Genomic DNA, 25,071 nt, shown 5'->3' with positions numbered 1-25,071 from the left:
TGGGACTACATCAAACTAAAAAGCTTCTGTATAGCAAAAACAAACACACACACACATTAAAAAAACAAAAACAGGGCTTCCCCGGTGGCGCAGCGGTTGAGCGCTGGGTTGCGAAGCTGCCTGCGGTCCCTGCAGCGCCGGTTCGATCCCCGGCTGCTCCCCGGCCACCGGAGGAGGGTCCCACATGGCGCGCAGACCTCTCCTGCCGCCCGCTGCTCCCCTCAGCAGTGTCCTTCGGTCCTTCTGCCTGCTCTGCTCCCCGCTCTGGCTCTGGTGAATTCTCTCACCCTCCCGCGCTTCTGACTGTACCCAGTGCATGTATAAACAAACAAACAAAACAAACAAATAAATAAATAAAGCATGCCTCTATTAAAAAAAAAAACAAAAAAACAAAAACAGTAGCCAAACAAAGAGACCCTACTGAGTGGGAGAGAATATTTGTACTCTATATAACTGAAAAGGGACTGATATCAAAGATCTACAAAGACCTTATACAACTCAATAAAAACAAAGCAAATAGGGCCTCCCCGGTGGCACAGTGGTTGAGCGCTGGGCTGCGAAGCTGCCTGCAGCCTCTGCAGTGTTGGTTTGATCCCCGGCCAGCAGGCGAGGGTCCCACATGGTGTGCAGACCTCTCCTGCCATGCCCGCTGCTCCCCTCAGCAGTGTATTTTGCCAGTCTGCCTGTTCTGTTCCCCGCTCTGGCTCTGGTGAATTCTCTCACCCTCCCATATTTCTGACTGTACCCAGTGCTTGTATAAATAAATAAATCTTTAAAAAACAAACAAAACAAAACAAAAAAACAAAGCAAATATCCCAATCAAAAAAAAATGGGCAGAATGGGGCTTCCCTGGTGGCGCGAAGGGTTAAGCACTGCACTATGAAGCAATCCACAGCCTCTGCAGCACGAGTGCGATCCCCGGCTGGCCAGGGAGAAACCCACATGGCACAGTAGACCTCTCCTGTCTCGCCTGCTGCTCCCCTCAGCAGTGTATTTCAGTCAGTCTGCCTGTTCTGTTCCTTACTCTGTCTCTGGTAAATCCTCTCACCCCCCCCCCCATCTCTGGCCTGTACCCCAGCTCTTGTATGCATAAATAAATAAATCTTTAAAAAAAAAAATGGGCAGAAGAGCTAAAAAGACACTTCTCCAAAGAAAAAAAATGCAAATGGCTAACAGGTATATGAAAAAAATGCTTAACATCACTGATAATGAGGGAAATGCAAATCAAAACCATAATGAAATGCCACCTCACACCGGTGAGAATGGCACAGACTTAAAAAAAAAAAAAAAAAAAACTGGCAACAACAAATGCTGGTGAGTGAGGATGTGGAGAAAAAGGAACCCTCTTACACTGCTGGTGGGAATGCAAACCACCATAGAAAGCTGTGTGGCGGTTCCTCAGAACACTAAAAATGGATCTACCATATGACCAGCAATTCCACTCCTAAGAATCTACCCAGTGGACCCAAAAACATAAATTTGGAAGGAAACCTGTACTCCTATGTTTACTGCAGCACTATTCATAATAGCTAAGATAATGGAAACAATGCCCAAAAACACATGGCTGCATCAAGAAGATGTGGTCTGTATACATAATGGAATACTACTCAGTGATCAGAAAAGAAGCTCATGCCATTCCCAGCAGTGTAGATGGAGCTGGAGGGATTATGCCTAGTGAAATAAGAAAGAAAAGGAAAAATATCAAATGGTTTCACTTATATGTGGAATATGGGGAAACCAAACAAAGGGTCAAGAAAAAGACAAAACTAGTAAGCTGACCATAGATCTGAGGCATAAAGCAGGGAAGGGGGAGGAACACAGGGATTATGGTGACGATTCACAGGTGATGTGGTGGTGGGAGAATTATGGGGACTATATCTGAGGGGAGAATTCAAATCTGGTACAAAAATGAACAATGATATAAGAAAATAAAATAGTAAAAATAAAAGTAAAAATAAAAATCTAAAATTCAGATTCCTTGCATGCTCCCAGGGAAAGAAAAAGAATTTATTTTTTAAAATAGAAGTTTCTACAGTTTTTAAAGGCCAAGAAGTTCTTTTAAATATTTGTAGTATCTACCTTAGATTCTGTTACTCTGTTTATGTATAAAGAGTTCATCCTAACATGTGTCAGTTTTTATAAATTTGGAAATAATGAAACCTAAAATAATATGGTTTTATTGTATAGTGCCTTTTACCCACCCTAATGAAAATTCACCTTTTTGTCTTTACCCTGACCCTTTTGTGTAGTGACAGACTTTCCAAAAAAAAAAGTATGTATGCCAGAACTCCAGCAAATGACTCTTGAGCAGGTTTAGAGAAGTTTGATCTTAAAGAGCCGCATGATTCCTTCCATCAGCTGCAGTGGTGACTCTGTCTCCTAGTCCCTTTCTTAACCTGCGCGTGTTCTCTAACCTCTAGTCCCACTTCTTGTTTTAGTGTAATGTTCTCTCACCACTGTACTCCAGATATTCTCAAAATGCTGGCCTGCGTGTGCGTGCACACACATACACACACACACAAGCGCACACACCTGCACACACATGATGAGGACAGTGTGTCCAATCTGAAGGTCTCTTTTCCAGGGCTCATGTTATTTTGGTTTTTGACTGTTAAATTTTTTTTTCACCTTGGGAGAAGCTTGATATTCTTAAAAACTAAAGATAGCTCCCCCTCCAACCTCTTCCCCAAATCAGCAGCTTCATAATTAGACTACCTTTGAAAGTCTGAAAAGTTGAGATACACCCATGAACTATTTCGTTATGTTATCTAGAATAATTGTGGAAACATGACCTTTGAAATTCTGAAGGCTTGATTTGTTTTTCTCACTTTACATTGTCATGTGATTTTTCACATGAAATGAGCCCAAGAAAGTTACAATTCATGTCTTTTCAAATTTAGCTATATTTTCATTCCACTGTTTTGCTGAATAATCTTTGGGAGTTAAGGAATAACCCTTTTAATGATTCTGCCCACGTGCTAATCTTATTAATTCATTATGTATAAATCACAGTGAAAGTCCCAGTTGCTTCAGCCTGTCACGCTTCATCGTTGTGCCTGCAAACTCACTGCTGTGGCCCCCCCACACCCTTTTTGATAAGAGCATGAATGTTCTTTTGTTTGTGTCATTATCCACATTGACATTCAGAATTTATCAAACTATATGGAAAGTGTATTTCTTAAAATAAATACTTGTTTTACTGCAGATCAACAGAGATGGGAATACTTATGAATATAGAGAAACTAAGGAACCTGTCTTGTCAAAAACAGAGGAAAATAAACCACCATTGAAAAAGAAGGATCATCGCTCGGAAAAGAGGCGTCGTCGATTGGAAAAGAGAGGTCCTTGTCCTCCACGGGGCTCATTGAATAACTTTTTAACAAATGGTATGTAAAATCAGCACTTGTACGTGGAGAGAAAATAAGGAATGTTTGGTGAATATTTCAACACAGCCAACTAAGTCACTCTTCATCTGTATACTCCACATCAACGATAAGCTGTATTACACAATATATGTAGGCAAAGAGGAACCGTTTCCTTAAACCTGCAAAAAAGTAATCATTGTTTAACAAATCTGTATTTTAATGTTTTTCATGCCTTTTTTGTCTTAAATTTTAGGACTTAGAAACAGCATTGATGAAAGGGTTTTATTTAGGACCTGCTTTTGACATTTAGTTTTAAGTTAGTTGAAACAACTTTATTCTTTTGGAAATAAAGCTCATAATAAAGCCATGCCCCAAGTTTTAAACAGCTGCTGATTTGTAAAGAGTTGTATAAAATTTGCTTCCCTATTAAAATTTTAAAACATCTCATTGTTAAAGGACTTTCTTTACATTGTTCTAGATATTCTAAAGGTTAAACTTAACAGAGTGAAACAGATTAATATTTTCACCTTCAAAATAAAGAGAACTAGTAAAAGACAAAAATAGATTAAAATATAATGAAAGAGGGGCCTCCCTGGTGGCCTAGGAGTTTAGTCTCAGTGCTATCACCGCTACAGCCTTAGTTCCATCGCTGACCAGGGAGGTGACCCACATGGTGCAGCAGACCTCTCCTGTCTTCCTGCTGCTCCCCTCAGCAGCATATTTCAGTAGATCTGCCTGTTCTGCTCCCCACTCTGACTTTAATGAATTCTTTCACTCCCCCCCACCCTCTGGCCTGCAGTTCTTCTATGCATATATGTATATATATGTGTATATATATATGTGTGTATATATATATGAATATAAATTTATATATACACATTCTATATGTATATATGCATATATATATCTATGTGGATAATGAAAAATAAGCAATAGAAATTTAAAATTTTTTTATTTGCTACTTGCTAGCTTTAAGTTTTTTTTTTTAATTTTTTTAAAGATTTGTTTATTTATGCATACAAGAACTGGAGTACAGGCCAGAGGTGCAGGAGGTGGAGGATTCACCAAAGACAGAGTGGGGAACAAAACAGGCAGACTGACTGAAATGCACTGCTGAGGGGAGCAGCAGGCGAGACAAGAGAGGTCTGCTGCACCATGTGGGCAGCTCCCTGGCTGGCCAGGGATGGAACTCATGCTGCAGAGACTGCAGACAGCCCCACAGTGCTGTGCACAAACCCCTTCCGCCAAAAGGGAGGTCTGCTTTAAATTTTTGAAAGTAAATTTTATTGATTTGTCATTTTGTAAAGGTTGCTTTTAACTGCAGACCAGAGGTGGGGGTGGTAATGAAAGAATTCACTAAAGTCAGAGTGGGGAGCAGAACGGGTGGATCTACTGAAATATGCTGCTGAGGGGAGCAGCAGGGAGACAGGAGAGGTCTGCTTCACCATGTGGGTCACCTCCCTGGTCAGGGATAGGACTCAGGCTGTAGTGGTGATAGCACTGAGACTTAACTCCTAGGCCACCAGGGAGGCCCCTCTTTCATTATATTTTAATCTATTTTTTTCCTAAGATTTATTTATTTGTTTGTTTGTTTATTTATTTATTTATTTATACATGCACTGGGTACAGTCAGAAGCGCGGGAGGGTGAGAGAATTCACCAGAGCCAGAGCGGGGAGCAGAGCAGGCAGAAGGACCGAAGTACACTGCTGAGGGGAGCAGCGGGCGTGGCAGGGGAGGTCTGCGCGCCATGTAGGACCCTCGCCCGGTGGCCGGGGATCGAGCCGGCGCTGCAGAGGCTGCGGGCAGCTTTGCAGCCCAGCGCTCAACGGCTATGCCACCAGGGAGGCCCTATTTTAATCTGTTTTGTCTTTTACTAGTTCTCTTCACATCAGTATTTCTAAGATTCTGAATGTAAACTAAATTTGAATATTTGTAGTAGGTGATAGGGCATAGGTCTTAAATACATGTGGCTATGATCCTATTTAGTGGACAGTTTGTGTAGAGTTGTAGGTGTAGGATGAGGGCCTGTAGAAGAAAGGAAAATGTGTTGGCTCCAAAGGTTATTTTTCAAAGTTGGGGATTGCAGTTTGCTCAGGAACCAATTGAGGAGTTTTAAATCAGTATTGAAACTGCAAACTTAGATACATCTAGAGATGGTTACTCCCTTTTTTTTTTTTTTTTTTGATTTAGCAACTTTAGAGAAATTGTTTAAGAAAAGGAAATTTTTATAATTTCTATGTTTCTGTCTTGGGGGTGCATATTCTTTTTCAATACCCCCCCCTTTACACACACACACACACACACACACACACACATACACAAACAGCCCCTAATTTCACACTATAGGAATCCTGAAAACAGCATATACTCTGGGTAATAGAAAACAGTAGAGCTGCTGTTTCTCTACAGTTGTATTTCATTCAGCAATGCCACAGTGTATACAGTTAACTCAAATAAGAAATCTAAACTGTTGGATTAGTAATGCCAGGTCTCACTATGTATACAGGAAGTATACATGTAATTATTAAACTCCTTTTTTATTTTTTCTCTTCTCAATCTGTCTGATGCTTGTTTGGTTATATACCAGCCTAGAAGAACCCAAAAGGGTGATTTCCTTTGTGCCCTGACAATTTGCTGCACCCGCCAGGAGAACTGTCAATGGCTGGGCTGCTTATTTTCCCAAGATGGCTGCAGAGGAGATCTAGGATTTCTGAACATGCTGGCAACAAGGTAAAGATTTTTACCACTTCAGACTCCTGATCTCTCTTCCCCTGCAGAAATCTAATGGAAACCAAGAGGTATGAAGTCCTTTCCTTTTTCTCTCTAAATTTAAGATTGGTAAGAGAAAATATTGGAAAGCTAGTGTCTTGGATATTGAGTAACTGTTTTGGTTTAAGGATTTGGTTCCTTCATTTTGCCTGATTCTTTGGTTTTGTTTCTTCCAGAGCCTTGCTTGTTTTTGAAAAGTGAGACTTGACCATGTCCTGTTTATTTTGAATGTTATATGCTGTCTCATGATATGTTTTCTGACTTGAGGTTTGGTGGTTATCTACCTTGAGGTGCTTTTCTGTTCTATTCCATGGATAGGACATTTGGATTCCAGTTTCTTGCCATTTCCCACCACATTTTTCTAGTCTTGAGGTTTGGGTCAAGGTACTGCAGTCTAGAGTCTGTCTTGTGTGTTGCTATTAGAAAGAGGATATCTTAATATACACTGAGATAACAACTCTCTCCTCTCTCTCTCTCTCTCTCTCTCTCTCTCTCTCTCTCTCTCTCTCTCTCTCTTTCTCTCTATCCTTTTTTTAAATAACTATTTCTAAGGAAATCTTGAGCCAAAAATCTGGAAATTTGGCTAGCATGGGTTATAATTCTGGCTCCAAGGCTTAACTGAAAACTGTTAATGTATATTGAGTCTTTCGTTTTGCTGTGTTTTCTGCTGGGAGTGAATTTCTGGATCTTTAGGTAAGCTATAAATGATGCTTGTCAGTTGGCTGAGTTTCTATTAAATTGGAAAACTTTAAAATTGCTTATATTGGACCTATTACAAATTAGGAAACCTCTCAATCTACATGTCTAATTGGAAAAAAATTAAATAGAAAATAGGGGAGGGAGGGGAAAAGGAAGGAAAATGTAGAGAAATATTTTAGCCAGCGTTGGGAATAGTTTTTAATAAGAAAAATATTAAAAGTAGATGTAAAACCATGTGTTAACAAATGTTTTTGCAAATTCCGGTCTCACATTGCCAATAATATAAAAAATAACTTTAAACTTAACATGGCCACTAGGAAACTCTTTTGAGCTTTCAAAATTTTGTGCCCTAAATTCGAAGGTATAGATTTAAAGAGAGTTTTTTTTTTTTAAGATTTATTTATTTATGAATACAAGAGCTGGGGTACAGGCCAGAGATGCGGGAGGAGGGAGTGAGACAATTCACCAGAGACAGAGTGGGGAACAGAACAGGCAGACTGACCGAAGTACACTGCTGAGGGGAGCAGTGGGCAAGTCAGGAGAGGTCTGCTGCACCATGTGGGTTGCTCACTGGTCAGCCGGGGATCAAACTCCTGCTGCAGAGGCTGCGGATTGCTTTATAGTGTGGTGCTTAACCCCTTGAACCACCAGGGAGGCCCCAAGAAAAGAGTTTTTTAATCCAAAGTTAATTAGGGTCAATATACAGAATATATGAAGAAAAAATATCAGTATATCCCCTCTCTCATCCTCTTCCTTATGCACAATACCACTGATTGGTCTTTAGTGCTGTTCATTAAAAATATCATAGGATTGGACAAGGTGTTCTATCCTCTTATCTTTGTGAGAATTGGGTTTGGTCTCAATATGACTGAATAGAAAATAGAATTTGTCCACCTCGGGTCTAAATTGTTTTTTGGTTGTCTTTGTAATAGTTCTAGTCTTGAGTTAATGAAGTTTTAAATGTAGTTGAATTAATAGTTTAATGGGATATTTATTCTAGCATATAATGATCTTAATTTCCATCTTATATAGATCACCTCCTCTCCAATTTAAAAATATATTAGAGGGCCTCCCCTGGTGGCGCAGTGGTTGAGGGCTGGGCTGCGAAGCTGCCCACAGCCTCTGTAGTGCCAGTTAGATCCCCGGCCACCGGCAAGGGTCCCACATGGCGCGTAGACCTCCCCTGCCTACTGCTCCCCTCAGCAGTGTACTTTGTCGGTCTGCCTGTTCTGTTCCCCGCTCTGGCTCTGGTGAATTCTCTCACCCTCCCGCGCTTCTGACTGTACCCAGTGCTTGGATAAATAAATAAATAAATCTTTAAATATATATATATATATATTAGAGAAAAAATGTGTTAAATGTGTATGTCAACCTAGTAGTACCAGACACGATACCACCTGAGTTCTTTGAGGAATTAGAATATTTTTGTCTTACAATTGGAGTTTTTACCAGGTCAGAGATATGGTTACAGAAACAACTCAAAGTCCATCCATTCCAAATCTCTCACAGGTATTTTGAGAAGGAAAATCTGGCCTTAAGGAAGCATGAATATATCTCTGGTACAAGCTTTCTGCCCCTACTTTTCTTAGAATCAAAGATCCATTTTTAGAAATGTTAAGGGGGGTAGTATCTTATCTGAAGGAGTAAGTAAAGAGAAAGTACTACTTGAAAACAGAATTAATGAAAATTCTCATGTCATCACGAATGAAATGAGTACATGTGACTGAAGTTTTGCATGGACACTTGGAGCTCTTGGTTTGTGTCTGTATATTGTGTGTCACCCCCCGTGTTTTATTTTACCTCTAGATGGTAATATTAGAGATAATTCATATCTAATGGTTTTAAAATAGTGCTTACGTAAATTCTTTCTAAACTCAAGAATATAATAAAAACTCATGCAAGTGTTTTCCAAAAATGTGATTTGGGATAACTTTTGGTCATTGAGAACTAGTTTAAAATTTAATGATTCACTTTGAAATGCATTATAATATTGGGTATAATATTTTATTTTATTTTTTAAAGATTTATTTATTTATACAAGAACCGGGGTACCGGCCAGATGCGCGGGAGGGTGAGAGGGCTCACCAGAGACAGAGCAAGGAACAGAACAGGCAGACTGAAGAAATACACTGCTGAGGGGAGCAGCAGGCAAGACAGGTCTGCTGCGCATTGTGGGCTTCTCCCTGGCCGGCAGGGATCGAACCCGTACTGCAGAGGCTGCAGGCAGCTTCACAGTGCGGCGCTCAACCGCCTGAGCTACCAGGGAGGCCCTGGGTATAATATTTTATTCTACCTGTGCTTATTAATCAAAATTAGCTCATGTTATCTAACAAGGAAAAATAACTGACTTCATCTCCTAGGTGTTTGGCTGATATAAAAAGAAACTGGGCCTGAATAGAGGTGCTTGTGTTAAAGCCTGACTTAGATTGTCAGCCTGAACTTCCTGGTCAGAGAAACTCACTTCTGTGGTAAAAGTTATGACAAATGAAATAGGAGTCCCTCGCAATGATTGGTCTCTTCGTGATTTGTACTATCTTGAAACTTTAGAAGTCTATGGAATTAAATAATAGGATAAAATGAAAAAATGATTTGAGACAGGATAACCTTACTATTACAATTCCAGATTGAGTAGGTTGTGGTTCCGCCCCCAGGAAAACCTGATGCTCCTGAATTTAGGTTTATTTTTGATTCCTTATTGCAAGGAAACTAGATAATAATGTTTTTGAGAAAAATGCGTCTTATGTCACCTAGAAAAATTTAAGCACATACTCTAGAAATTTTGAAAAGGGACTTGTCTTCCAGTCTAACAGGATAATAGAGTAGCAGGGTGCAAGTTGAAGCAGTAAAAGCAAGAGAGCCAGGCCCCACTTTTTTTTTTATAGGTTTAGGGGTCCCAAACCATGTAGATCTACCACCCAGTCTGCCCATCCCAGTTAGGTAGCCCCACTGGCCCCTCAGCTCTGCCCCTTGCTCCAGTCTGGTTCTCCCACTGTGCCTTCCATCCTGGCGGCTGCTGTGAGAGAGAGGGAGGGGAGTGGTGCCTCCCCTTCATGGAGGTGTGTCTGGAGCATTTTCTCCATAGCATCTTTAATTTGTTCTTTCCTTGAATGATACTTTATAGTGATTATTTTATGGACTGAGGTTTTCTTTGTTGTATCTAGTAACTTTTTCTTGTAGGGAATTGTGTTTTTTTTTTTTTAAGTGTTTTGTTTTAAGTTTAGATTAAATGGGGCTTACCTTTGAGATTTTATACAGTGTGGAATCAGAAATGTCTGTTTTGGGGCCTCCCCGGTGGTGCAGCGGTTGAGCGCTGGGTTGCGAAGCTGCCTGCAGCCTCTGCGGCGCCGGTTCAATCCCCGGCTGCTCCCCGGCCACCGGAGGAGGGTCCTCTCCTGCCGCCCGCTGCTCCCCTCAGCAGTGTGCTTCGGTCCTTCTGCCTGCTCTGCTCCCCGCTCTGGCTCTGGTGAATTCTCTCACCCTCCCGCGCTTCTGACTGTACCCAGTGCATGTATAAAACAAAACAAACAAACAAACAAACAAATAAATAAAACATGCCTCTATTAAAAAAAAAATCTTAAAAAAAAAAAAAAAGAAATGTCTGTTTTGAATTAGCCTCTACTAAGTGCTGTGGGGATAGTTACATGGGAAGACTTTTTCTGTGGTAGGTTTAGGGGTCCCAAGTCATACGAATCATGGAAACTTGAACCTTAAACATAAGTTAGTTGAGGCTTATTTTGTATATGAATTTTCAGGTGATTTTGCCACCTACAAAGCAGCTAAGAAAAACTGCCTTGTCTTTTCCATTTGTCAGTAGAATGAGATCTTCTGGTCCATTCGTTCAGTAAGAGTTCAGTTCTTAAATACTCCATTTTTGTGGGAATGGCAATAGTTGGCATGGAGGATGGAAAAAAGAATCTTACTCTTAATTTTCTGTGTTGAGTTTGTAAAAATTCTCTTCTTATACTCTGGCAGTTCTATGTAGCCACAAAGAGGTTCCAGGTACAGAATACTTAAGCTGTTTTAAGAACCTAAAATGAATTAGAAATTATGGTTAACAGGAATGAAGGTAGCATTTTATTTGCACATAGCAATTTATAGTATTACCACCTGTCATTTATAGAAACCTAAGGACTCCCCCTTGAGTTGGACCAGAAACAATGTCTGCTACCTTATACTTACCCAGTCAGCCCATCTCTGTTTCCTGTATAATCTCAGATACTTTATATTCTCTAAAAGACTAGGTACACTGCCTTTATACCTTTAAATGATCTTTAGAGCCTCCCCTGGTGGCGCAGGCAGTTGAGTGCAGCACTGTGAAGCTGTCGGCAGCCTCTGCAGCACTAGTTCTATCCCGGCCAGCAGGGGAGAATCCCATATGGCGCAGCAGACCTCTCCTGTCTCGCCAGCTGCTCCCCTCAGCAGTGTATTTCAGTCAGTCTGCCTGTTCTGTTCCCTGCTCTGTCTCTCATGAATCCTCTCACCCTCCTGCGAATCTGGCCTGTACCCCAGTTCTTATATAAATAAATACTCTTTTTTAAAAATACATAAATAAATAATCTATATCAAATATTAACTGAGTTATCCTTTCAATACAAAGGTTTAATCTACTCCTGTTAAAATTTACTACTCTGCCACTGTGATCTTCACTAAATTTGAGAATTCTCCATTCAATCCTCTTACTCCTGATGGAAAACCTGCTTTAAAATATAGAATGAAGTAAACTTCATCATATCGTCATGACATTTTTAAATGTCATACAAAAAATGTTTAGCCCTTGAAAGGATTCACTTTAAAACTTGTCCCATAAATGCGCATTGGCACGCAGACCTCTCCTGCTGTGCAGGCCTCTCCTGCCGCGCCCGCTGCTCCCCTCAGCAGTGTATTTCTTCAGTCTGTCTGTTCTGCTCCCCGCTCTGGCTCTGGTGAATTCTCTCACCCTCCCGCGCTTCTGACTGTACCCAGTGCTTGTATATAATAAATAAATAAATTAAAAAAAAATGCACAGGGTATTTGTAATGTATGTTAAACAGATATTTAACTATACTAGCAAGCAGAATTAGTCTGTCCTATCATTTTATAGGGATTAGCCATTAATATATTTAGTAAATGAGAATTCACCTTCTGTATGACTATGCATCATGTGTACCTTTTTGTATTTCAGGAGCTATACTTATAATGATATGGTGCATGACCTGGTCACTCGTTGGTCCTGTCGTTCTTCCTGGTGGAAGTTTATTTGGATTCTTTATTGTCTTTTATGGTGCCTTTATTGGGGGGAAACTTTTGGAATTGATTGCCATACCTCCAGTGCCTCCACTTCCACCTCTTCTTGGTAAACATATAATTAGGTCTTGTTTCTTTGCTTTTGACTGTATGTAAATTATGTCCATATTTTTGTTAGACTAGATATAGCTTAGAAATAGTGAGTATATATGATCTGTAAAGCTTCCTTATATGTGACTTACTATATATGTGTATACATAGCTTATTGTAGAAATATTTATTCTCTATGCACAGATTTTTTTTCTTAAACATTTTTAAGATAATTTAAATTATTGATTCTTATTGCTTTACCATTTAATAGGACATTTTAATGAAATTTAGATGCATTATAAATAAGGAAAAACTAGGGAAAAAGCTGTGTTTTTCTGTTGGTAACCAAGTCAAATACAACTACAAGATTCAAATATTATAATGCCTAGGACACCAAAATATCCTATGGCTTTGAGTAAGCTCTTTGTATATTCAGGGATGCATCATCAGCCCAACTAGTATTATGTGCTGTTTCTTCATTACTATTATTATGTCATTCTCCAACTGGACAGGAGACAATTAGTGGAAGAACATTTGTCAAAGGTGTATCATATCTTCTAAGTATTCAGTACATCCGAATATTCAGTACACTCTGTAGATATACTCTCTCCATCTTATCTCTACCCCCGCTTTCAATGTTTACAACACTCTCAACACTTCCTAAGTATTCATTCAACCTTTTACCTCTTTTCCAAAACATCTGCACTTACTTTGTGTAAGTTACTTGTTTCCAGCTCCTCCATGGACTATGGCAGTCTTCTGTCTTCCAGTTTCATGCCTGTCTAATTCACCAAAATGGAGAAAATGCAAGACTCATCATATGTCATTTCCAGCCTAAAACTTCTCCACGGTGCCTCCCCCTGTCAAAGAATGGTGAGGGGGGTGGAGAGGCAGCTTTCCATGATCTGCCCCCTCTAGCCCATTCTCCCACTCCCAGCCTTGCCCTTTGTGTTTTGGGAAGACAGAATTACTTGTTGTACCCCATTTAGCAATGTCCTCTCTTGCCTGTAGTCCTTTATGCTGCATCCTCCACTTGTGTGTAAGTGCCCTTCATCCAAAGTGTTGATACAGTGTGTTTGAAGAGGGGAAATTAAACATTTCTGGTTTCTCTCTTGGAAAAAAAATCAACCAAATCACATGTGCTTTATTTTCTTTGTGTTAAGGGATGTTACTGGCTGGTTTTACCATTAGGAATGCTCCATTCCTCAGCAAATTCGTCCTTATAAATAGTAAATGGTCTTCAGCATTAAGAAATACTGCCCTTACCATTATCCTGATACGAGCTGGACTTGGACTGGACCCAAAGGTGCATTTCCAATTATACATTGAGTAAGACTATTTTAAATATTGGAGACTGGTGGCAAAGAAAAGTAGACAGAATTTTTGTTATAGATTTTTCAAGTGGAATCTTTAAGCAAAATTAAGAAAAAGAATACAGATTTTGTAGGAATTTTGGCACCTTGATTTCTACTTTTGATATGAAAAAAATCACTGTGAGGTAAGATCTCTATTAGAGATCATCTTTAATTATTTGCATAGAGATTAATCTGTCTTTTGCGGCATTTGTATTATTTGGAAGTTGTAGCTCTTCTGGTTAATAACTACTTACTTTTCATTTAACAAAGTATATTGTCTCCCTATAAAAAAATTTTTGCTTTGTTTCAAAAAGATTTAAAAAACTTCAATAATATTTTTATTTCATGACTTTTCCCTGCAGAAGTATGTTCCTAATTGTGTTTGCATTATTATAAAAGCCAACCATTTAAAATATGTCTTAAAATATTAGTATCTAGGAGTCATTCATCTATTTGGGTTTTTAAAAGATGATTATTCAGGAATATAACAGTTACTCAAAAGTGGTAAATGTATGAGTGTAGTGGAAATATCTCAAGAGCATAACTAATTATAGACAGTGAAATTTATTTTATTCTCCAGTAGAGATTTGAACCAGTGAGAAAATTGAGTAGTTTTATCTCTTTTAATTAATTTTGTGGTTTTAAGTGAGAGTCTCTTATTCCATGTTGATATTTTCTATTTCAAATTATTAAGTTAATCAAACTGTTCATCTCAACCTTATGGAAATAAACCTATGGTATACTTTCATTATACTATTTCATTATACTCTAAGGCAGATTAAGGAAGGTAGAAATAAGAAAGGTAGAAATTAAGGAAGGCAGTTAATTAAATTACAGGGAAATTGATTTTTTAATAATTAAAATACAACAGTGTTTTATAAAAATGTGAAGTAATTTGTAATCCAATCTATGATATACAAAATGAGCTATGTTTGTGTTTCAAGCGCAGTGGGACAATCTGGAAGAAGTAGATAATAGCAAGAACTTATACCCAAAAAAGGTATAAGGTATAAGGTTTCAGTATTTCCTTAAATAATTTTCTATTTGACCATTATAGATTTGTCTAAGTGTGATTATTTTTATATTTCAGGCTTTGAGGGAAATGAAAGGCGTGTGTTTGAGACTGTCTGTGGGCCCATGCCTGATGGAGGCCTGCTCAATGGCTATTATTTCCCACTTCCTGATGAATTTTCCCTGGCAGTGGGGATTGCTATTAGGGTAACTTTTTCTCATTTTTCCCTATCAAAATACTCAGTTAAGGATGCTTGATTTGAAATTATTGAAATATTGAGACTAGTGTACAGACAAGCTTCTCATTAAAATTATTTTTTTGGTGGTAGGAAACCTTAGAAATCAGTTGGTCAGAAGCTGAGCTGTGTTCTAAAACTGCCATAACTGTACATAGTCCCTAAATGTTTAATGCCAAGATAACTCATCAGTTTATTCCTTCTTATATATATTGTAATGTAGCTCTATTTTTAGCCTATTTAGTGGCCTCTTCCTGTGTATTCTATGTATATATTATACCTATGAACTAAATTTTCTACAGATACAGCACTTGTTCCCTGCATCATATATCCCATCTGTTATTATCCATCATTTATTTCCCTTCATGTTCAAATTCCTCAGAATATAGTTCATAATCACCACTGTCTCTATATCTGAATTTCTTTTCATTTCCAATTCATTGAAATTTTGTCACTGCTTATCTATTCCACTGAACTTTATAGCAAAGTTCACCCACTACATACTGTTAAATCTACTGGATTTTTAAAAATTATTTTTATTATAAAGTTAATACCCAAATGCATTTTATTTTTTAAAAAGTAGAACATTTCAGATAAAAGTGAAAAACTCTTACCATGCCTTCAAATCCTGGCACCCCATGCCCCAACCCAAAAGGACAATCATTGTAGACCTTTAAAGACAACATCACAGGTTTCAAAGAAATTTATATGTGGTTTACATAGTGTACAAATATATTTATAATATAAAATCGTTTATATAAAAATATATATACTTTTGTGGGTGTCCATATAAAAATATTTTAGTTTGTATATTTTCATATAAATCATATGAAAGAATGTTTTCACTTTTGAATTTTTTCAACAGTTAAAAAAATTCAACAGTATTCTTGAGATTTATGTTGAAAAGTATAATTCATTTAATTATTGTATAGTATTACATTGTATGATAAGATCAGATTTTATTTATAACATTTTGCACAAATACAAGTTTTTCTAGAATAATTTTCAGTTTTGATGAATACTTTCCAAATGCCTTCATCTCCTAATTTGCCTTATTAGCAACAGAATGTGAATACTTATCCTTTCTTACAAACCCTTGATAACAAACTAGGTTTATTCCAATATGGTGAATGGAAAAATGGCATCGCTTTGTTATTTAAATTTGCATTTCTGTGATTATTAATGAGCTTGAGCTTCTTTTATAGATGCATTATCCTTTGGTATTTCTTATCTGTGATTAACTTGTTTATACTTTGTACATTTTTTCTTTATTTTATTTATATAATGATTTATTTAGTATTTTTTTATTTTATATATATTTTACATCATTCTTCCTTTTTTTTGTGCAATGCATGCTTTGTCCTCTCAGGTGTGGTCCCTGCAAAACCCCACCACCAAATCACCTGTGCACCACCACCACAGTCCCCTGTGCAAGAACACATTCCCTCCTCTGTTTTGATCCCTCTCCCTGCAGAGTGTCTCTGTGATTAATAGTTGCCTGTTTATTTTGTTTTTTAATTTATTGTAATTATTTTTTCCTAGTCCCTTATTTGGTTCTCCTACATTCCTCCTGTAAGTGAAACCATTAGTATTTTTCTTTTTCCTTCTGGCTTATTTCACTAAGCATAATCCCTTCCAGCTCCATCGATGTTGCTGCAAATGGCGTGAGTTTATCTTTTTTTGATTGCTGAATAGTATTCCTTAGTGTATATAGACCACATCTTCTTGATCCAGTCATTTGTTTTTGGGCATTTGGGTCATTTTATGACCTTCAATGTAATGATGATGTAATGATGATTAGAGGTGGTTTTAGTAGGCAGCTTGTCTCGATTCTGTTTTTCATTGCTGCCCTTTGTTAGATTAAGGAAGCTTCCTTCTATTCTTAGTTTACTAAAAAATTTTATTAAAAATGCATGTAGAATTTTATCAAATAAATGTTTCACTTCTGTTGTGATGATGTGTATTTTCTCCTCTATTGTCTTGAATTTAGAGTGATAAATTTTCTAATGTAAGTTGTACGTCACTCATAAAATGAACTCACTTTTGGCTATCATACATACTACTACTGCTACATATCAGACATATTACTACTTTCCTTTACCATTTTGTTTTGCATATATATCTTACAATTCAGCTAATTTGTCCAACCAACCAATTCCTTACAGGTCAGTTTAAACATTGGTTTATATCGATGTTTGCATTTTGGAAGCATAGGGAGACCCCTTAGGTGTTGTTATCATACTGCACACACCACCAAACACCCAAGTTGCCAGTTTTCTTGGCAATTTTCCCTTACCATTTTGTTTTACAGATATATTTTACTAAGAACTCAGGGCTAATTGGTCTGTCCAACCAATTACTGTAGGCGAACTTGTACTTAATCCTGCTCTTAGTTCACTTTTTAAGGTATTATACTTTATTTTTACATTTCATTCCTTTTCACTTTTCCTACCTTTTTTTGACTTAATAGCATTTTATGTCTTTCACTTCTGTTTCTTCCTTTAATATTTAAAAGTTGGAAATTCAGTCTCATAGTTTTACCTAAAATTTTGGAAAGCACATACTTAAGTTCCGTTAAGTTCCGCCTACCTTTAATGTCCTCTGCACCCTCATATATGCTCTCAGTTATAATCTAGACTTGTAATCTAATATTATTTTTAAATGTTCTTTATGGGGAACTCTTCTTCATTTAGCTGAGTTTCTCTGCTTGTCTTTGTTCTCTATAATAACTTGTAAAGGCAGCAAGCATCTCACACTGCTGGCGGTGTGCAGGCATTTTGTGAAGTACTTGATGATTGCTGGTTTAATTAATCCTCACAACAGCCCTGCCAAGTGGATACTGTTGTTATTCCCATTTTTTTACATATGGGCTGAAACAAAGAGATGTTTCATGACTTTCTTAAAGGCAGACACCCAACTGGTGGCCCCAACACTTCCTCTGCACAGAATCTTCACTCTTAATGCCTACATTGTGCTGCTGCCCATTTCTTCTAGATCCCCTCACTGGTGTACTAGATTTTCTTCCAGATGATATCATCTTCCAATTCTTTTAAAACTGATCAGTGGATAATAAACTACCCTGGGACATCTGAAGAGGACTTCTGTATGATTCATTATTGAATTTTAGATTCAGATTTACTTGTTCCTCAATATTCATTGTTATCACTGTTACCTCGCTGCATTAATTTTGCCCTTGAAGTATCTCTTATCAGACTACTCTTCATTCCTCTTTAAGGTAATCTAGTCTAATCTAATCTTTCCCTCTTTGGAAACTGGTTTCCTGAAATTTTCTAATAAGGAATTTCTTGCTACACAAAGGATATTCCTTGGACAGCAACATTAGTATCGCCTAAAAGCTTGTTAGAAATGTAGAATTCTAGGCCCCACCCTAGATCTTTTTTTTTTTTTTATAGAGGCATGTTTTTTATTTATTTATTTGTTTGTTTGTTTTGTTTATACATGCACTGGGTACAGTCAGAAGCACGGGAGGGTGAGAGAATTCACCAGAGCCAGAGCGGGGAGCAGAGCAGGCAGAAGGACCGAAGGACACTGCTGAGGGGAGCAGCGGGCGGCAGGAGAGGTCTGCGCGCCATGTGGGACCCTCCTCCGGTGGCCGGGGAGCAGCCGGGGATCGAATCGGCGCCGCAGAGGCTGCGGGCAGCTTTGCAACCCAGCGCTCAACCGCTGCGCCACCGGGGAGGCCCTTCCCAACACCTTTTATTGAAAGGACTTTCCTTGCTCTAGTGTCCATCATGACTTCTTTGTCATAGTTAAACTGTTCATGTAAGTGTGAGTTTATTTTTGGACTCTCTATTCTATTCCATTGGTCTGTGTGTCTGATTCTGGCCCAGTAGCATACTGTTTTGATAGTACGATTTTATCACACAGTTTGAAGTCTAGGAGTATGATCTGGCCATTCCTTCTCTTTCCTGTCAGGAGAGCTTTGGTTGCTCAGGGTCTTTGGTGGCTCCATGTGAATTTCAGTAATGTTTGTTCTGTTTCTTTGAAGAATACCATTGAAACTTTGATAGGGATGGGACTGCATCCTTTGCATTGCAAAGGATATAATTAGCAAAGTGAAAACAGAAGACAGAGTGAGCAAAATAATTGCAAGCCATTTGTCTGTCTGATAAGAGATCCACAATAAGAATATGTAAACAACTATAGCTCAACCATTAAAAACACCCAAATAAATAATGAGCAAAGGACTTGAATAGACATTTCTCCATAGAAAACCTGCAAATGACCACAAGCATATGAAAAGTATTCAACATCTACAACTCATTAGAGAGTTACCAAGGACTTGGTGAGGGGGAAAGTATAGTTTCTTGATGGGTACAGTTTCAGTTTTAGAGGATGAAAGTTTGAGACTTGTCACTACATGTGCACATGGGTAGTCCTACTGAATAATACGCTTACAACTAGTTAAGAGGTTAAGTCTATCCTAATGAGATCGGAATATCTTGGAATGGATCCAGGTATTTTTCTAAAAAAGGTCTCCAGTACATGGCAGGCAACCTTTAAGATCACTGCCGTGATCCCTGCTATCTGACATGTATGACTTTGTGTACTCTTCTTGAATGTGGGCTGGAGGTACTGATTTGCTTCTGATGAGCAGAAGTGTAGGATATCCAATCTAGGATTGGTTTATAAGACCATGGCTCTGTCTTTTCTTATATTCTGTTTGATCACTTGTCTCGGAGGTGGGAGGTATCAGTTGCCACATTGTTAGTAGCCCAGTGGAGAAACCCTCATAGCGAGGGGCTGAAAGCATGCCAACAGCCATGTGAGTCAGCTTGGAAGCAGACCTTCCACCACTCGAGTCAGAGGCATAGAGGCAAGCCACACATAGATTGCTGCCCCACAGAAATTGTGAGGCCATAAGTCTTTTAAGCTGCTAAATTTGGGGTAGATTAGCTGCTAGATTTGAGTAGAAACAGATAAATAATAAATGAGATGAAAAAAATAAACCAGGTGATTACCAAATGCAGTAAAGTTAGGGGCCACTGAACTAGACAAATGTGTGTTTTCATATTTCTAGGCTCTTCTTGAGTCCACCAGGAATTCTTGAGCATTATCTGTAGCAGAGAGATTGTGCAGCCAGGGGAAGAAGGGCTGAACCTCTCACATCAGTTAGTTACTGGCAGAATCTGTCTGGTGGATAGAGGGAGAAACCTCCTTCACATCTACAAGTAGTCTCTTAGCAGGGCAGAACTAGAAGGCTGCAAGTATCTGTGGCTAACAACTGACAAGTGAGATGTGCAATGGCTGGTATGTGGGGCCTGGGGGGGCACCAGCAGCATCTCACCCCCCTCTGCTGTTTGACTGTGGATGAGGCAATGTTTCTGATATAATATACTCAGAAGGATTCTAGCAGTTTCCCATTTCTGTGGGTGTCGTCAGCCAGCCAGGCTATAATTCGGGGGCCCACTTGTGTGTCCCTTCTTTGGGCAGATATCTCAGTTCCTTTCTGACCCCTTCTGCAGGCAGAAACGGCGTGGGAGAGTGAACATTGTCTCAGGGGTTCTCCAAGTAATCACCCCGCGGTGTCCTTAGCCCCCTCCCAGCCTCTGTCATTTCTGGGCTCAGAGCATTTTCAGATGGTCGGCATATCTCTGAGCAGTCTTCACTTAACCCCCCCACCTTGCTCACCCCAAACCCCTCTGTTTCCTGATCCTGGAGCACACTGGGTTTCTTGTTCATCAAGAACCCCCTTTGTCTTCTAGTTAGGTTATGGACTTTCCTATTATATTTACTATTTCACTTCAGTGGGTTTAGGAATGGCGGGGAGGCTGCAATTTGAGCTCAGCCCCACATGGTGAATGAAATCTGTAAAATTTTAGTCAGTGCTGAAGAGAATGAAAATTTTATCTCCATTGTATGACTCACTCAAAAGCAGAATTTTTACATTTGAAATTATTGTAATAGTTAATGTATTTGTTGTAAAGCTTGTAGAACTCTGTTTGGTTAAAATGATGTTTTAAAATTGGTTTTCAGAGTCTTTCTTTCAGTTTTGTAGTAGGTGCTGTCTCTCCTGCTATTGTTGTCCCTTCCATGCTCCTTTTGCAAGAAAGAGGATATGGTATTAAGAAAGGCATTCCAACCGTACTGATAGCCGCTAGCAGTGTGGATGACATCGTGGCTATCACTGGATTCAATACATGCTACAGCATAGTGTTCTCCTCAGGTAAACGGAAAGTGCGGCGGCTGCCTGCCTCTGCTGCCCTCGGTAGTCCTTTAGACTGCGATTCTGACTTTACTGCTTTAACTAACCAAGACTTCTTCATTTAACATCTTCTTCTTTGCACAAAGCTCACTGTAGGCCAGGGAAGAAATTTCATTTGGAAACCACTACTTAACACAAATAATTTTGTTGTAACACCACATATTTCAGTTGATTTAAAACCCATGTTGTGACTCTTTATCTGATCCCATTGCTCTGAAATTTTATCACATTCTTCAACAGAAAAATTTAAGCAGTACTGTTATTAGTACTACTGATACATTTAATAGATATTTTTGAAGTGTACTTTTTTGACTATCATTACGAAATACTGGCTGCTCTTTTAGTAAGACAACTTTATAGAGAAAGCTTGGACAGCTAAGTGCTCTTCCAGCACTAGTAGGACCACATCCTGCAATACTTGTGAATCCCAAAGTGATACTTGGGTTTTGCTGGGATTTTTTGAGGTGTGATTGACACATGGCATTATGTGTCGAGAGTTTCAGGTGCACAACCTAATGATTCAGTATTTCATTGTATATTATATCCCTTATTTATTTTATAACTGGAAGTTTGTGCTTCTTGACCCCATTCGTCCCTTTGCCTGCCACACTGTGCCCTTCCTTCTGGCAGCCACCAGCCTGTTCTCCACGTCAGTGAGCTAGATTTTGTTTTCTTTGCTCCTTTGTTTTGGTTTTTAGAATTCACATAAAATTGGCATCATGCTTCTTTGTGTTTTTCTGTCTGACTTACTGCCTTTAGCATAATACACTCAAGGTCCATTGGTGGTGTTGCAAATGTGAAGGCTTTATTGTTTTTCATTGCTAATAAGTAATCGTGTGTGTGTGTGTGTGTGTGTATGTGTGTGTGTGTGTGTACGTACACATAGGAGTGCATCTGTCTTTTCCAATTAGTGTTTCCATTTTCTTTGGAATTTGACATTTGGTCTTGGGTGTCACTGCAGATACTGTGACGTAAACATTCCTACATTTAGTAATGCTTTTGTTTTCTGTAGTGTTTGAAGTTCAGTATTGTGTTTTGTTGAAGCATCAAAATATCTTAAATTGAAAAGTAGTATTTATAGTTTCTCTTAAAACCATAAGATATACATAAGTAAGGAAACCAGGGGAAAGATAGAAATAAGATCTGCAGTAATCATCCTCCCAAGAATGATTCTGAATCTTTTGATGTAAATCTACCTAGAGGACGACCAGGAGGAAGGAGAAATCCTTCCACCTCCTCCTCATCTTTCTTCCCACTCCCTCTTTTCCTCCCCCTTCCTGTCTTATAAAATTACTGATCATACTTTCTTCTAAACTAAGTTGTTTTGCACTTAACTGTGTATCGCATACGTTTCTTTTCAGTAAACACATTTCTATGGCATGTTTAGTGGTTGTATAGTATTGCATTGGCTGCATTATAATTACTTAATCTGTTGACATTTGAAGTTGACCCCATAATATTTTGAATTATTTATCAGGTAATTCATGTATGTACACATTTTATAATCAGTTTCTGGTGATCTATTTTGCTCCTTTGATTTGGCTGTGTTCCTTTCTTTTTTCATATGTGTCATTGTTTTGTGGGATTTGGTGGCATTTGAAAAACTATTAATTTTTCAATCTTACAGACTAGTTTCATAGAGGAGAAAACCTCCATCAGACAGTGTGGCTTGACATTTAGGCAGGCTCTCAGGCTTCTCTGGAGATGCATCTTCTCTGGGCATTGCATGGAATTTCCCAGTTTCTCAAGCTGGTGGCCACTTGCTTCCTCGGCTGCCAGCCTGCAGTGCTGCAAGTGGTCTGGTGCTGCAAGCCTCCAAGCTCCTCTTTGCTTTCCTCAGCCCACAGCATCCACGTATGCCAGTTCTGAGGCAAGCAAGACAGAGGCCAGCCTCCCACAAAGCTCGACTGCTAGACTTCTCTTCCGGTCTTCTTTCCCTCCTGAGGGTCTCCAGAAGTTGGGCAATTTCTCCTTATTATCCCCAGTCGTGGTGGCTTGGGAACGGCCATCACTGCTATAATGTGGCTCCTTTGCTTGTCTCACTACCGCTACTGTTGGTATGGAGCTTACCTGTGGTACTGCAACTTCTAAATTGGTTTGTGGAGTTTGATAAAAATTCTTGGGCTATATATGTTACACAGGTGCCTCTGTGGGGGATTGGTGTTCTGGGTCTTCCCATTCCACCATCTTGCTCTTGTGATGCTCCATTTCTGGTAATTTTCATCGAAAATCATTTCTAATAAAGAAAAATATATGTATTTACAACCCTTACTGAACTAAAGATACAGGACATAAGCTTTTTGTGACTCAGGATCATTTTATTTAACTTTTTACAGTAAAACATAGGGATACATAAAATATATGTATATATACTTAAAAGTTGACCCTTGAATATTCCTTGGATTGACCCTGGAATAAATCTTTTTATTGTTATTAAAAATTTCTTATGTTTGAATTACTTTTTCTTTGTCATAATAGTACATCAGAAAAGAAACATTACCAACCATAGATATGCTTGGGTGCCGGGGGTGTTCCTTTGTCATTCTCTGTCCCTTCCTCTTCCCCCCACCTGGTCTTTTTAGGTTGGGTGCATTAGGGGAGCACCATAGTGACTTCCTCTTTGTGTTGTGGCCTACGTATTCTATGTACATTTCTGATTTGTGTGTATATATTAAGTTATCTGAAAGTCCATATTTAATTTATCAAATAGATCTGTGTATGTTCTCCCATATGTAAATATTTAAGGTCCATATTTGTATATTCTATAAAATACTTACCTTTCTTTATGAGCCACCTAGATCTGATTTTCCCATCTATCGGGTGTGTGAAAATATTTTGTGGTGAAATGTGTTCCTCACTTTGTGTGCCCTGACAGGTGGTGTGCTTCGTAATCTCTTATTCTCTTTTCGGGACGTATTTATTGGTGTGCTGGTAGGAGCTGTTTTGGGAATGTTTCTGCGATATTTTCCAAGTAGAGATCAGGTAAACTGAAAAATACAGATTTTTTTTAATGAAATATAGTATTAGATATTTCTTGCAGAAACTTGACCTTTTGGAAGATCCTTGAAATACTAAATTTAATGTTTAAATTCCCTTTGCCCAAAAGTAGCCCCCAATGCCTACTCTCTCCTTACACCGAGCATGGCTGTGATTGATGCAAATCAGTGGTCTTGATGGCAGTCTCTGCTTCCTGGCTTAAATAACAGGGACTATCAGAAGACTGCGCTAAAACCAGAGTGCCCTCTCCTACCCACTCCACCCCTTTCTTCACTAAATTGTGATTGATGACTTCTGATAGGACTCATCCTATCAGGAAAAAGATTTCCCTAATCATTTTCCCCTCAATCTTTACTTTGAACATTTTTGAGGGAAAGGATTCCCCTTTATCTCTGTATATGTTCCCATTTAAACTGATTCCCACTCCCTTTGATTTTTCAACACTGTTAAACGCAACTCTTCCCTGCCCTAGAGGATGTGCCATTACTTTTATATTTCTGTAATTTCCAACTTAATTTCCCTGTAACAGTATCTTGGCTAAGGAGAGACTCAGAAGTTTATTTTGAAAACTATATTGAATGTCTTATATGGATCTGCAGGTTATATGGGTCTATTTCCTTCCTTCTTCACTTATAGGTAAAGTATTACAACCATTTTACTGGCCTTAGTATCAGAGATACGGCAGGAGATGAAAGTCAATAATTCCAAGTATTGTCACTTGGTACAAGTCTGCTAAACTATTTGGTGAGGAAAAATGTCAAAATTTTAGACATTATTTAATATAAGGTATAGACATGGAATCAATGAGTCAGTAAGGAATAACAGATCATATAAATCTTGTGCTTGTAATGTAAATTAATATCTGTTTCTGTCTATTTCTAGACAGACCTTGCCCTGAAGAGAGCATTCCTGGTGCTGAGCATGGGTGTCTCTGTCGTCCTGGGCAGCCATCGCTCAGGTCTACACGCCGCTGGGGGGCTGTGCAGCCTGGTGCTGACCTTCTCTTCGGGGATACATTGGTCCAAAGAAAAGGTGACTATTTGTGACACATCACCCTTTGAAAAGGTTAAATCACTGCACTTTTACATATCTGTAAGGG

At 38.7% G+C, this 25,071-nt stretch overlaps 1 protein-coding gene across 1 annotated transcript in view; it reads left to right on the top strand.

The window, feature by feature from the left end:
- Positions 1-25,071, top strand: part of SLC9B1 (solute carrier family 9 member B1) — a gene marked incomplete at its 5' end in the record, with an annotated part of 39,006 nt that overhangs the window by 5,507 nt on the left and 8,428 nt on the right. The window contains 6 exons of the mRNA XM_084251982.1: positions 11,996-12,166; positions 13,311-13,453; positions 14,593-14,720; positions 20,761-20,936; positions 23,851-23,957; positions 24,855-25,004. Coding sequence (XP_084108108.1) covers positions 11,996-12,166; positions 13,311-13,453; positions 14,593-14,720; positions 20,761-20,936; positions 23,851-23,957; positions 24,855-25,004 — 875 coding nt within the window. The remainder of the gene's footprint in view (positions 1-11,995; positions 12,167-13,310; positions 13,454-14,592; positions 14,721-20,760; positions 20,937-23,850; positions 23,958-24,854; positions 25,005-25,071) is intronic.

This window comes from Talpa europaea (genome assembly GCF_964194135.1).
Source record: "Talpa europaea genome assembly, chromosome: 13".
In the NCBI taxonomy this organism is placed as follows: Eukaryota; Metazoa; Chordata; class Mammalia; order Eulipotyphla; family Talpidae; genus Talpa; species Talpa europaea.
Note: the sequence above shows the minus strand (reverse complement) of the source record. Positions and strands in the feature narration are given on the sequence as shown.